Consider the following 13,109-nt stretch of genomic DNA (forward strand, 5'->3'; position numbering starts at 1 on the left):
TGTCTGCGTAACTTTCCTTTCAGGTTCCTTATTTACTCCATATTTTAATTGAATCAAAACTCATATACACATATGTCAGAAGTGCATTGGACAGTCGATATATAAGAAATGGTATGTAATAAAGTTGTCCTCAAGCAGTTAACATGTGAGGACACTTGACAGAGGCACCTTTGGTTCTCCATTTTCTGGGCAGCAGTTTGATCTTAGAGGTATGTGTTGCAACTTTTGATCTCTTAGTATTTCCCCAAAGGAAAAAGAGAAATTTGGAAAATTTTACCCAGGAAAAATGCTTGTATATTTGACAAAAGTTTGCTTAAATAATGTTACTCTCACTACAGTTGTGTGACATCTATATTTCAAAACTTTTCCTGAAGTTTGACTAGAACCTTTGATCAAACATTGGCCAGGGCTTGGAGTTCTCATTTTTGCCTCTCTTGGTAATTTTGACCTCCGTGTTTCCTGGTATCTGCCAAAATACTCCCTCACTTTTTGGTCGTCGTTGGTTTGGGAGACACACTGAACTGTGCTCAGGCCTTATTCCTAGCCCTGTCTTAGAGATCACTTCTGTTTGTGATTGTATGTGGTGCTGAGGATCCAAATAAGGTGAGCTACACGTGCCTTAATCCATGTACTAGCTTAATCCATGTAATACCCAAAATACTCAGTAATCACCGTGGGTGTACAGATTTTTCTTAACTCCCTTATCACCCTTGAGGCAAAAATTGTTGTATCATTACCAACTTTCTGGTGCTGCTGAGAGAATGAGCTCTAAAATAAATCTCAAGCCAAATGTAGCTTCCATGCACAATTATCTTTCCACTGAACCCAGAATATATTCTTTGTAGGAACTTTAAGGGAATTTAGGAGGAAGTAGCATATTGCTACAATTGTACAAGTTTTGCTATTCACATCTACCACTTAAAGTAATTTCAAGAAACAATCACAGAATCAACAACACTCACTGAAAACAAGATATACAAATTTCAAAAATGAAATTTAGTAATGTGATTATAGGGATGCAAACTGGGGGTTGACGACAGTGAACCTGGAAACACTAGTGGAGGGAAGTAGACACTGTTGCTGGGATTGGTACTTGAATATTGTATTTCTAAAACTCAACTATGAATAGCTTTGTAAATCACGGTCTTTTAGTAAAATAAAATTGTAAATAAAAATTGATGAAAAGTATTTGGATATATGGAGTCCATAAAGGTTTGTGGAGTTTCATATTTTTATAGACCTGACTTTAATTAATGTTAGTAGATGCTTGATGATTTACTAAAAATGATAATTTACTATTCAAGTATCCATTCTACAGTGCTAATAAAAAGTGACAGAAAAATTGAACTAGCTCTATTAAACAAGAAATAATAGCTTTAAACTTGCCAACAGGGTTGTGAATTGTATCTAATTGTCAAAAGAGACTGCATGAATTTCAGTGCAATAGCTTTGCCCCAGTGGAGAATAATTTTCTATCATTAATCTCACTTTACAAATCTTCATATTAATATTTTATGCTATTTTCCTTAGGAAATATGAAATATTTCAAAAATATTTTATTTTTATTAAACTTAAAATATGTTCAATTCCCTCAAATTTTATATACGCTTCTTAAAATGAAAATAATTTACCTTTAATTCCTAAACTGCTACTAGTCAAATAGGAACCTGGTTTCTGGTTTCCTCAATCACGATGCCACCACTTTCTAAATTTATTTATTTATTTATTTTTACCTTAACCTTCTTTCTTGAAAAAAACATTTCTAAAAAGGAGCTAACATGCTACATATATGGAAATATTTGACATTTGGAACAAGGTGAAAGATCCCAATTATTTATTGATTGTATATCATTGATACTTAAAAAACTATGGAGCAGTGAATATGTAGCTTATCCACAAAATGTAGAGGAAACTATACTAAATATATTAGCATTAAATTTTCAGTCAGCCCTAGGCAAAATTACGAACTCTGTTTTCTGTTTTACTGTTCTCTCACCATATCTTTTAAATACACATACACACACATTTCTGCCACTGTCAGGCCATCCCACTGGGAAAATCAATCACTTTTCCTTTGATGTAAACAAGGTTCCAACTGTATACTATCTTTATGAGAATGTAGATTTACTAAATCTTGTGGAATTTTCAAAGGAAATAAATTTTAGAAGCAATGTAGTTTTCCTTAAGATAATCCAAATGGCTATTATCTGAAAATGACTTTTGAAACAATTGTGTTTGTACCATTCTTAGTTTATATGAGGTCTCTTCTTTGACATATGCATATTTATAAAGCCAGCCTAAACCATATATATCCTTCGCATATACTAAGTAGACACTAGATGTACTGTCTCAAATATGGTGATTTGTATTATGAACAGCCCTAGAAAAGACTTTATAATTAAAGAAGAAAACAGATATTCCAATTCATATTTTAATTTTGTTTGATATTTTGTTTTGAGGGGGCACACCTGGTGCTGGTCAGGGTTTATTCTAGTCTGTGCTCATGGATCAGCCCTGGCTGGGTTTGGGGGACAATATGGGATGCCAAGGATCAAACCCAAGTTAGTTGTGTGCAAGACAAGTGCCTTATTGCTGTACTACCTCTTTCGCCCAGTCTTACCCTTTAATACCTTATATTGCTTCTTTCAGTTGTTCTGTATGTCACTAATTAGTGAGATCACCTAGTAGTTGTCTTCCTTCTTCTTGCTTCACTTAACATGATATCTCCCAGTTCCGTCCAAGTTGCAGTGAATTGAATGGCTTCATTGCTTCTTGATGCTGCATAGTATTTCATTAAGTATGTATATCAAATACTCAAAATCCAATCATCAACATCACTCTTTTTACATCACCCAACTGTTGACATGTGATCCACTTTTTACTTTACTCTTTTACTCTAAACCTATCCTTTTTAAATTAACATTTTAATTATAATTATTTTATTTTCACCACATAATACCAAATATTTACTATATCTGAATGTAGTTCTGACTACATTTTTGGCTATGTTTTTTTTTCTTTTTGTCACACTTTGTAATTTTCTTATTGATAAATCAGACAAATGATATATTAGGTAAAAAATTGAGATTTCTTTGTGTGAGATAATTGTCTATTTTGCTAGGAGATGGGTTACTTCATGTGTACTACAATTGTAGACCTAAGAAGCTAAACTTTTCTATAGTTTATTTCATTGTATTTTCCTATAGACTACTTCTTCAATAGGGTCTGCACTTCTCATTCCCTTTAACTAAATGGCCTTGCTGTCTAGTAGGAGCCTAATTGATGTGGTGATAAGTGCTCTATAATCCTATGATAAAGTCTTTGAGTGAGACTGTGCCTCTGGGTTATGACCTTTGACTAGTACTGCTCAGAACCGAGCCCCCTTACAAAGGCAATGCAGAAAAGCTTTGAGGAAGCTGGAGTTGCATATTTACCTTGCCTCAAGACAAAATTTAGTAGTTTACGATATGGGAGTTTGCACTGTGCTCATACAAGAACAATTGATTTTCTCTATAACTTTGCCACAAGCCCAAAGGAAACTCATATTAATTCCCCCTTTGATAATGGTAAGGACAGTCTCAAAAGTGAAAGTCATGAAAGTGTAGGGGCACTCCTAAGATTAAATCCCATGGAGCAAAACTGGTCAATTCTGGACCCCCAGGCACATGAATTGCAGTTTAAACAATACCGCCTCTGTCTGGTTTTCTATGCTAGTGTACTGTAATTCTTAGCATTTGTTTCTACCTAAACTTTTGGACTCTGCTTTGAGTAAGCTGTGATTCTCAGTATTTTGTTTGTTTTGTGTACCATGCAGAGCTGTGCTCAGGACTGACTCCTGGCTCTGTTATCAGGGTTTATACCTGAAGAGGCTCTAGCGACCAAATACAGTTCTAGGACTCCAACAGGAATTGGCTGTGTGCAAGCAAACACTTTACTCTCTCTGCAGCCCTGATTCTAAGTATTTGCCACTGTCTCAAGTCTAGGGGCACTAGTTTTCCCTGGATCTATGAAGAGTTGCTGATTTATATCTTGTTTTACATGTTTCTTGTATTAAATATGGAAGTGATAACTTCAAAATTATTTAAAAATTTTAAATAATAAGTTATGTCTAAAAAATTTTGATGTTACCGATTTCGGTCACTTTCATCTATTATTAATATAATTGCTAGTATTCAGAGTTACATATACTTGCCTCCAAATAATAACACTTGGAATAGAAATAGTTACATTTAAAGCTACTGAAGTAAATGCCAGGATCTTCTCCTTTGTACCGTCCATTTCAAAAGAAGTAGCTTTAGTGTCATGTCTTGCATATCCTTCAAATTCCTGTTCCTAAATTCCCTTTTAGGAAAATACTATTTTTCATATTTTTAGGTGGCCTTCATCTTCTCAATTCCTTTCAAAATAATTTAGTAAAAAAATAATCTCAGAACTAAAAAAAAAACTATGCTCAGGAATTACTCCTGGTGGGGTTAAGGGAACCATACAAGGTGCAGGGGATTGAACCTGGGTCAGTCACGTTCAAGGCAAACACCCTCCTATCATGAACAGCTTTGTAAGGATATATTTCATAGTGATTCAATAAAAAAGGTTCTAAAAATATAATAAAAAATTAAAAATCTCTTGTAAGCATGACTCGAACACTTTATTCTTTATATATTTTCAATAGTATAGATATTGTCTTCTCATTTAAATTTTAATATGTTCAGGAAGTAGACATTAGGTCATATAATATATCTATTTCTCTTATACCCAATGCTAGGCACTTACTAGGGGAATGAAAAAAATCAGTGATACATTGTTATGAATTTATACTTATTATTCTGTATAATTGTATTTGTTTGAGAGTCACACTTATTCCTGGCTCTGCACTCAGAGATCACTTACTGTGGGCTCAGTGGACTATATAGGGTGCCATGGATCAAACCTGTATCTGCTCTGCAAGGCAAATGCCCTACAGGCTATACTGTCTCTTGAGTCCTTGCATAATGCATTGTAGATATTAACAGTAACTTACTCTTTGATTTTCAAACAAACAAAGTTCTAGATTTTTTATTATTATAGTTAAGGAAATGTGTCTACAATAATGTTAACATTTATGGTCTTGTCCAAGCAGATCTTGGACACAACAAAAGTTGCCAGTACCCTCCACCAGTGTCTTTATGGTATTTGCTGTCCATGTATTAATTCTCCTCCATCCCTTACTCTTACTTGGTAGTCTCAGCATTTTAATTCAGTACCAACAATTTGTCATCATTCAAATACTATCTATTTCCTTGTTTGGTTTGGTTTTTCTTCGTGCTACAAATGAATGAGATCATTCCATACTTGTCCTCCTTCTGACTTATTAGACTTCATGTGATAGCCTACATTTCTATTCATGTTGTATCACACTGCAAGATTTCATATTTTATACAGTTGTATAGTATCCTATTGTGTATTTGTGCCACAACCCATTTATCCATTAATCTTCCAATTAGATATTTGGCTTGCTTTTCTGTGCTAATATATATATATATATACTAAGCAGAGCAATGAATATAGACATGTACACATAATTTCAAATCACTTGTATCACTTGCGTCTCATTGATGTTCGATTTGCTCAAGCGGGTTCCAGTAATGTCGCGATTTGTCCCTGTCGCATGCTAGTGCAGCCCAATGATATCTGCTTGCTCCAGGAACAGGAAAAGCCTCAAATTGTTCATTCAGGGATTTGACAAAGAAATCTGACCATCTAGTTGGTGGGCGGCCACGCGGTCTTCTGATGTCCCATGGAATCCAGTCGGTAACAGCTCTAGTCCAGCAGTTGTCTCTGAATCGCATTACATGAGCGGCCCATCAGATTTTTGTTGGCTTGGCAAATGAGACAGCGTCCCTGATTCTTGACCATTGACAGAGGTCAGAATTTCAGATTCCTTCTCTCACTTGAGTGAGATGTGATACTCCAAGCATAGCTCTTTCAATTCCTCTTTGGGATACCCTAATAGAATTCTCAGAGACCTGTAGGGCCCAGGTCTCTGAGGCATATTTTAGTGCAGGAAGAATGGTGGAATAGAAAAGATGTACCCAGAGTCGGAGGCTCTTCATCCTCTTCACCACTTCTTCGACATTCTAAAATGCATTCCATGCTGCTTTCTTCCTCCTGCACAGTTCTGGCGCCAAGTTGTTCCTCATGTTCTCGACCCAGGTACACATGGCTGCTGCATTCGGAGATGTTCGTTCCATTGAGAGCAAATGGAGTGTCAAGGACTAGTTCGTTTTTCATGAGCATTCATCTTGTTGAGATTCAGCTGCAATCCAACCTTTCCACACTCGTGGTTGAAGTCAGCCAGCATTTGTGCTGCTTGGCTAATGTTTGGCGTTATTAGAACAATGTCATCAGGGAAGCTGAGGTGGTGTAGTTGCCGACCGTTTATCTTCACTCCCATTCCTTCCCATTCCAGTTGTCGCATGATGTGCTCGAGGTTGGCACTGAAGAGCTTCAGTGAAATGGTATCACCCTGCCGCACCCCTCTCTTTACATCAATGAGCACTTCCTTGTAGAATGGTGAGATCCTGGTGGTGAATCCACAATACAGCTCGTGGAGGATTTTGATATACTGAGTTTGAACGCCCTGTTTCGCCAGGGCTTCAATGACCGCTTCAGTCTCAACAGAATTGAATGCCTTCTTTAAGTCGATGAACATTAGACAGAGTGGCATCTTTAACTCTCGCAAAACTTCACTGAGTTTGGTCACTGTGTGGATATGGTTTATCATGCTGAATCCCCTTTGGAACCCGGCTTGCTCGCATGGTTGTCCTTCATCTAGTGTTCTGCCTATTCCTTTGCATTTTCAAATAAGTGTTTTTATATTCTTGGGATATGAACCAAGAAATGGTATCACTGAGTAAAATGAAAACCCAATATTTATTTTTTGAAGACTACACAGTTTTCCATAAAGGTTGAATAAGATAGCATTCTCATCTACAGTGAATAAAAGTCACTTTTCACTGCATAAACACCAACATTGGTTTCTAGTTTCTTTAATACATGCCATTCTCTCTGTTTTGAGATTTTACCTCAATGTAGTTATGATTTGCATTTCCCTGAGCATTAGTTACAACAAACATTGTTGTACATGCCTATAGGCTAACTGTCCTCTTCATGGCAGTGTTTGCTAGTTGCCTTTCACCCTTTTTGATAGGAACATTGGTTTTTGTTGTTTTGAGTTTTATGAGTATTTATCTTGGATATTACCCATTCATCATATGTATGATGTGCGAATATTCTCTCCCATTCAGTAGAGTGCCTTTTAATTTTATATCACATTTCTTTTGCTGGGTTAAAAGATTAAATATGATGTAATTTCATTTATTTGTAGGTTGTTTTGGGGGGTATTGTTTTGTTTTTGTTTTTAGATGATGATCAGGAATTACTCCTGGCTCTGCACTCAGGAATCACTTTTGGCAGTTCTCAGGGGACCATATAGAATGCCAGATACAAACTTTAGTCAGCTTCATGCAAGACACATGCCCTATCATATACTGGATAGTTCTGTTTATATTGTCTGCAATGTATATCATGAATTCTGGTTTTTTCTTGAGATCTTTTAGCCACTTTGAATTAACTTTTTGTAGATGGTGTCATACATATGAATTCAGTTTTATGTTTTTGTATGTGACTATGCAGTTTTTCTTATACTATTGTTTAAAAAGACTTTCCTTGCTCCGCTTTCTTTTTTTTTAAGTTTTATTTAATCACTGTGAGAAAGTTACAAGCTTTCATGTTTGGGTTACAATCACACAATGATCAAACACCCACTTTCTATACCTACTTCCTTTGTCATAAATCAACACTCCATAGAACTAATATTTTGGAGCAAGAGAGATAATGCAGTAAGTAAATCACTGGCTTTGCATGAAACCAACCTGAGTTTGATACCCGAGTTCTCAAATGGTCCCCTGAGAAACCCTAGGAATGACTCCTGAGTAGAGCCAGAGGTAACCAATGAGAATCGCCAGATGTGGCCCCAAAACAAGGAAAAAAAGAACTGAGGGCTTATCTCTGGGATTTTAATTCTGTTCCACTGGTTTGAGATTTTATCTTTATTCAAGTAACACACACTTTGATTACTTATAGAACCTTAGGATAATTTGAAGTTGGGAAATGAAATTCATACTGTATTACCTATTCTCAGTATACCTTTCACTATCCAGGAATTTTTGCTATATGATTTCATATATAATATATATATTAGTACATACTTTTCTAACATTTGAAGAATGTCATTGGAACTTTTAAAAAATTTTAAAACTTTATCAAAGTGCCATGATTTGCAAATTTATTTATAGTTGAATTCTAGACATACAACATTGCAACTACCAATCCCATCACTAGTGTCAACTCCCCGCACTAATGTTCCCAGGTAACGTTCCATATCTCCCTCTCGATCTATCTCTTGATGTGGATTTTTTTTTGCTTTTTGGGTCACACCCAGCGATGCTCAGGGGTTACTCCTGGCTTTGCACTCAGGAATTACTCCTGGCGGTGCTTGGGGGACTATATGGGATGCCGGGGATCGAACCCGGGTCGGCCGCGTGCAAGGCAAACGCCCTACCCGCTGTGCTATCGCTCCGGCCCCTTGATGTGGATTTTATTAAATCTGAATAATGATTTGGGTGGGTCAGTTTTTGACAATCTTTCTAATCTATGAACACAGAATATTTTCCCTTTTCTAGCATTGTCTTCTTTTTAATTTTAATCCTGATTTATATTTTATATGTCTAAGTATTTCATATACTTTGTTAAGATGATTTCTAGAAATGTGAAGTTTTTGATCTCTTGGGGCTGGAGCAATAGCACAGCGGGTAGGGCGTTTGCCCTGCACGTGGCCGACCCGAGTTCGATTCCCAGCATCCCATATGGTCTCCTGAACACTGCCAGGGGTAATTTCTGAGTACAGAGCCAGGAGTAATCCCTGAGTATCCCCAGGTGTGACGCAAAAAAAAAAAAGAAAGAAAGAAAGAAAGAAAGAAAAAGAAAAAGAACTCTTTTTTTAAAATTTAATAGTTTATTTTTAATTAGTGAGTCAACGTGAGGGTACAGTTACAGATTTATACATTTTTGTGCTCATGTTTCTCCCTTACAATGTTTGATAACCCATCCCTTCACCAGTGCCCATTCTCTACCAAAAGTAAACCCAACATCCCTCTCCCCCCTCCCCAGTCCTGTCTCCCCCCACCCCACACTGCCACTATGGCAGGGTATTCCCTTTCGTTCTCTCTTTCTGATTAGGTGTTGTGGTTTGCAATAAAGGTGTTGAGTGGCCATTGTGTTCAGTCTCTAGTCTATATTGGGCCCGCATCATCTTTCCCCCACATGACCTCCAATTACATTTTACTTGGTGTTCCCTTCTCTGAGTTGCCCAGAATGAAGAAAAAGAACTCTTATTTCTTTCTCTCCTTCATCATTTTTCATGTTAATGAAACAATCGCCTTCTTAGCGCAGTAGGCAGCCTGTCAGTCTCATATGTTAATGAAACAGATTTTTATATATTGATTCTACCTAGAGGTTTTTATTTAAGATTATATAATTATGATACCTCATAAATATATTAATAAATGAAGTAAGGCCCATGCTTGGATTGAAAGCCTGCCTCAAGTACTGGGGTAGAAGGCAGTTGGAATAAACAAAGAACCACTATGAGAATGATAGTTGGAAATTATCACTCAGTGCTTGCTCAGTGCAAGCAAATTATCACTGCTTGCTCAAGGTAGGTAAAGGAACATAATAAACTTTCAGTACCTGAATTGCAAACCATAATGCCCAAAAGGAGAGAAAAAAAAAGGCCTGCCCTAGAGGGAGACTGTGGCGGGTGAGTAGGAGGGAAACTGGGGTCATTAGTGGTGGGAAATATACACTGGTAGAGGGATGGGTATTACAGCATTGTATGACTGAAACTCAACCTTGAAGAGCTTTGTAACTGTGTGTACCATGATGATTCAATAATAAATCAAAAATGAATTGATTAAGGCATATTTTAGGTAGTCTCCAGCCTGTAAAAAACCTGTTTCAAGAAACTGCTCTGAAAACAAAGAGAGAAATATTTTTCTGGAGTCACGGGTTCAACTTTCTATACCCCAGATAACAGGGGCTGCCTTATGCATGAGAATTGAAATCAAAATTAATTTATGCTGCCTAAGCAACCTCTGGCACTATTAGGGGTTCTTACACAGAAGAGTACACAGAACTGAAATAATAGTACTGTGATTTATCCACTACAAGGAGAAGATACAAAGAGGATGAATTGCCATATTTTTCCTTGGCTAGGTTTATATTGGAAAAAAACAAACTTAGCCAGGGAGAAACTTATCCAGGAATAAAAATGAACAAACTCTTGGAAAAATATGATTAATTTGCATATTTATCTATTTCAATTATAATACATATATTTAAAGGGCATAGAACACCTACAGAAAATACAACTTCCAGAATATACTTTCAGTGGGCACAAAAATGGGTTCATTTAAAGAGTGTGTCTTGGTGAACAGTATTTTGGGCTTCAGATTTCTATATGGGAGAATAAGATTCTAGGAACTTTCTCCCTCCTGCTCAACAGTAAGTCCACCCTTCTCTCAAATGGGAATTAGAAGAAAATAAGTCAAACTTGTTTGCACATCAATAAATATAAATTCAGATATCCACGGGGTGAGCCAAATGTAAAAAAAATCACCTTTGGTTATTGTTATTTTTTAAATCACTTTAATCCATTTTACTCTTACAACAAACTTTAGGGAAATATAGGAATATTTTCTAATTGAAAGATGAGTTAATTTAAGACACTATTGTAGTCAATAACTTCAGTAGGATCCATTTGAGCTTGTAAGAGGGGGACTGTATCTAGAATCCACTTTTCTCTAAACACTTGTACTTTCCAACTTTATACGAAATTTCAGCAAATATTACAGTCCTCAACCTTCGAAAAACATATGTCAAAAAAATAAGACAACTTCTAATAATCTGATTTTCCACCTAAAATATTTTGTACTTCAAAGTATGCACTTGAAACTTTAAGAACCTCACTCTGGATTTAATGTCATAGTTAACATAATTTGGCCTCTCTTTCTATCTCTTTGTTCACAAGCAGCAGGGTAGCCAGTTTCACCTCTCCTGAAATACAGTTGAACATTGGTGAGATAATAACTCTCCAAAGAAACAGGAGGCACACTCCTCAGGAAATGTTCTTGGCAACTATGCTCCTCTGTGTAAAACACCTGTTCTTAGCCATTAAAGGCTCTTTGCAAAAAGCAGCATGAGAAAATGTCACAGAGGGCAGAATTTCTTCTCCGGGAGGAAGGAGAAAGACAAATGATGAGCAATGTCTGGAGAAAGCAGGGTCACTGGAGGGGGTTGGTGTCAGTAGAGGATTAGGATATAAGGCAGGACTGCTGTTGTATTTCTGGACAAAAGGCAAGAGAAAACTAAACAAGGTTTCTACCAGTATGGGTAGTTTGAAAACCAACTCTACCCTCAGTTTATTTCTCATAAAGCAGTCATGCCCAAGACCCTTTTCCTTACCCTCTTGCACACTCTTCTAAAAACTCATCTTTAATACAAACTGCATACTTCTGTAGTTTTTTCTTTGCCTTTCATAGCATGGTGCAAAAATTCAATTTTTTATAAGGTGAAAATAGAATATAAACATCAGTGTTTTCTTTTCCCATACATATCATATTTGCTTCATTTATCAAAAGCCTGGGGAAATGTTAATATTTTCTTTTGTTGAGCGAATTGCCTATTACTTTCCCTTCTCATTTGACCTTCAGGTTAAGAACCATTTTTTGTATTTTTTTGTTGCAGGTACTAAACATAGCATTCTAGTGACCTGCATGACATATAACCATCTGCAGTCCTTGTATAGCTTCTCTTACCCCAAATCAAAAGAATTCACAAAGAATACTGTCTTTATTTCAGGCTTCTCAAAGAACATCTTGGAGAAAAAGAAGTTGAGTTGGCACTAATCTTTGATTCAGTGGTGGAAGCTGACCTGGCAAATTATACCTGCCATGTGGAAAACAGAAATGGACGTAAACATGCCAGCATTCTGCTGCGTAAAAAGGGTATTTACTCCTATAACTTATCACTTGCTTCACTACTAAATAACAACTGAATTTAGATTGTGTTTGCTGGTCTTATTTTATCTTTTAGTGTAAGATTCTATTAAATACTTTATCTTTCTAAGGAAAAATGTCTCTTTCTATAGATAATAGCATATATCTGTGGTTTGCTTAGGAAAATAAGGTGTGTAACTAAAAGTAAATATTGTTATCTGTTAAGTCTAGTAAGATAAAATTAGTTATACGTGTAAATCTAGTGAGATAAAATTAGTTATATGTGTAGACAAGATCTTATGGGAGTTCATATAAAATTGTTTCTTTATATTTCTTTATGTTTCTTTATATTTCATCTCCTATATTAATTATATTGCTTAAATGAAATTATATACAAGAGATCACATTACCATAATATACAAAATATCTATACATAAGATATATTCACTCTATCACTGTCTTCCCGTTGCTCATCGATTTGCTTGAGCAGGCACCAGTAACGTCTCCATTTGTCCCTGTCACGTTCAGGGTCAGGGGAATGAGGCCCATTATTGTTACTGTTTTTGGCATGTAGAATATGCTTGCCAGGCTCTGCCATGCGAGATTCTGCATTGCTCTCTTCCTATATGAAATATATAATAATAATGAAATCTATTATAATATAATCTTTTATATTTCATTTAAGCAATGAATGGAAGACAGTCATTTTTTATGAGAAGGGGTGCACCATTCCTGGAGGTACTGCAATACCAGGTCGATTCATGGAGTGGACGGAGCAAGCTCCTATTCCAACTCCTAGCTCCAAAATTCCATTTAATATATTGTCGTCAGATAGAGGATGTATCAGATATTAAACTGATAAGAACAGATACTACGCTTGACCTTAGCCTAAAGGCCGAGAAGCGATGACAAAGTCATTTTTTAATAGCCAGACTAACAATGAATGAGATCTTATAATTTCCTTTTTTAAAAAAACTTTACTTATTTATTTTTTATTTATTTATTTTTGCTTTTTGG

The 13,109-nt window shown here is 36.1% G+C and overlaps 1 protein-coding gene and 1 non-coding gene across 2 annotated transcripts in view; one reads left to right on the plus strand and one right to left on the minus strand.

Annotated features, from left to right (window-relative positions):
• IL1RAPL2 (interleukin 1 receptor accessory protein like 2) overlaps nt 1–13,109 on the plus strand; it is a 663,031-nt gene that overhangs the window by 611,106 nt on the left and 38,816 nt on the right. The window contains exon 7 of the mRNA XM_055121133.1: nt 11,956–12,101. Coding sequence (XP_054977108.1) covers nt 11,956–12,101 — 146 coding nt within the window. The remainder of the gene's footprint in view (nt 1–11,955; nt 12,102–13,109) is intronic.
• On the minus strand, nt 12,809–12,999 carry LOC129400281 (U2 spliceosomal RNA). Its single transcript, XR_008627582.1, has one exon. It is a non-coding gene; the product is annotated as a U2 spliceosomal RNA (small nuclear RNA).

Source organism: Sorex araneus, chromosome X, assembly GCF_027595985.1.
Source record: "Sorex araneus isolate mSorAra2 chromosome X, mSorAra2.pri, whole genome shotgun sequence".
Lineage (NCBI taxonomy): Eukaryota > Metazoa > Chordata > Mammalia > Eulipotyphla > Soricidae > Sorex > Sorex araneus.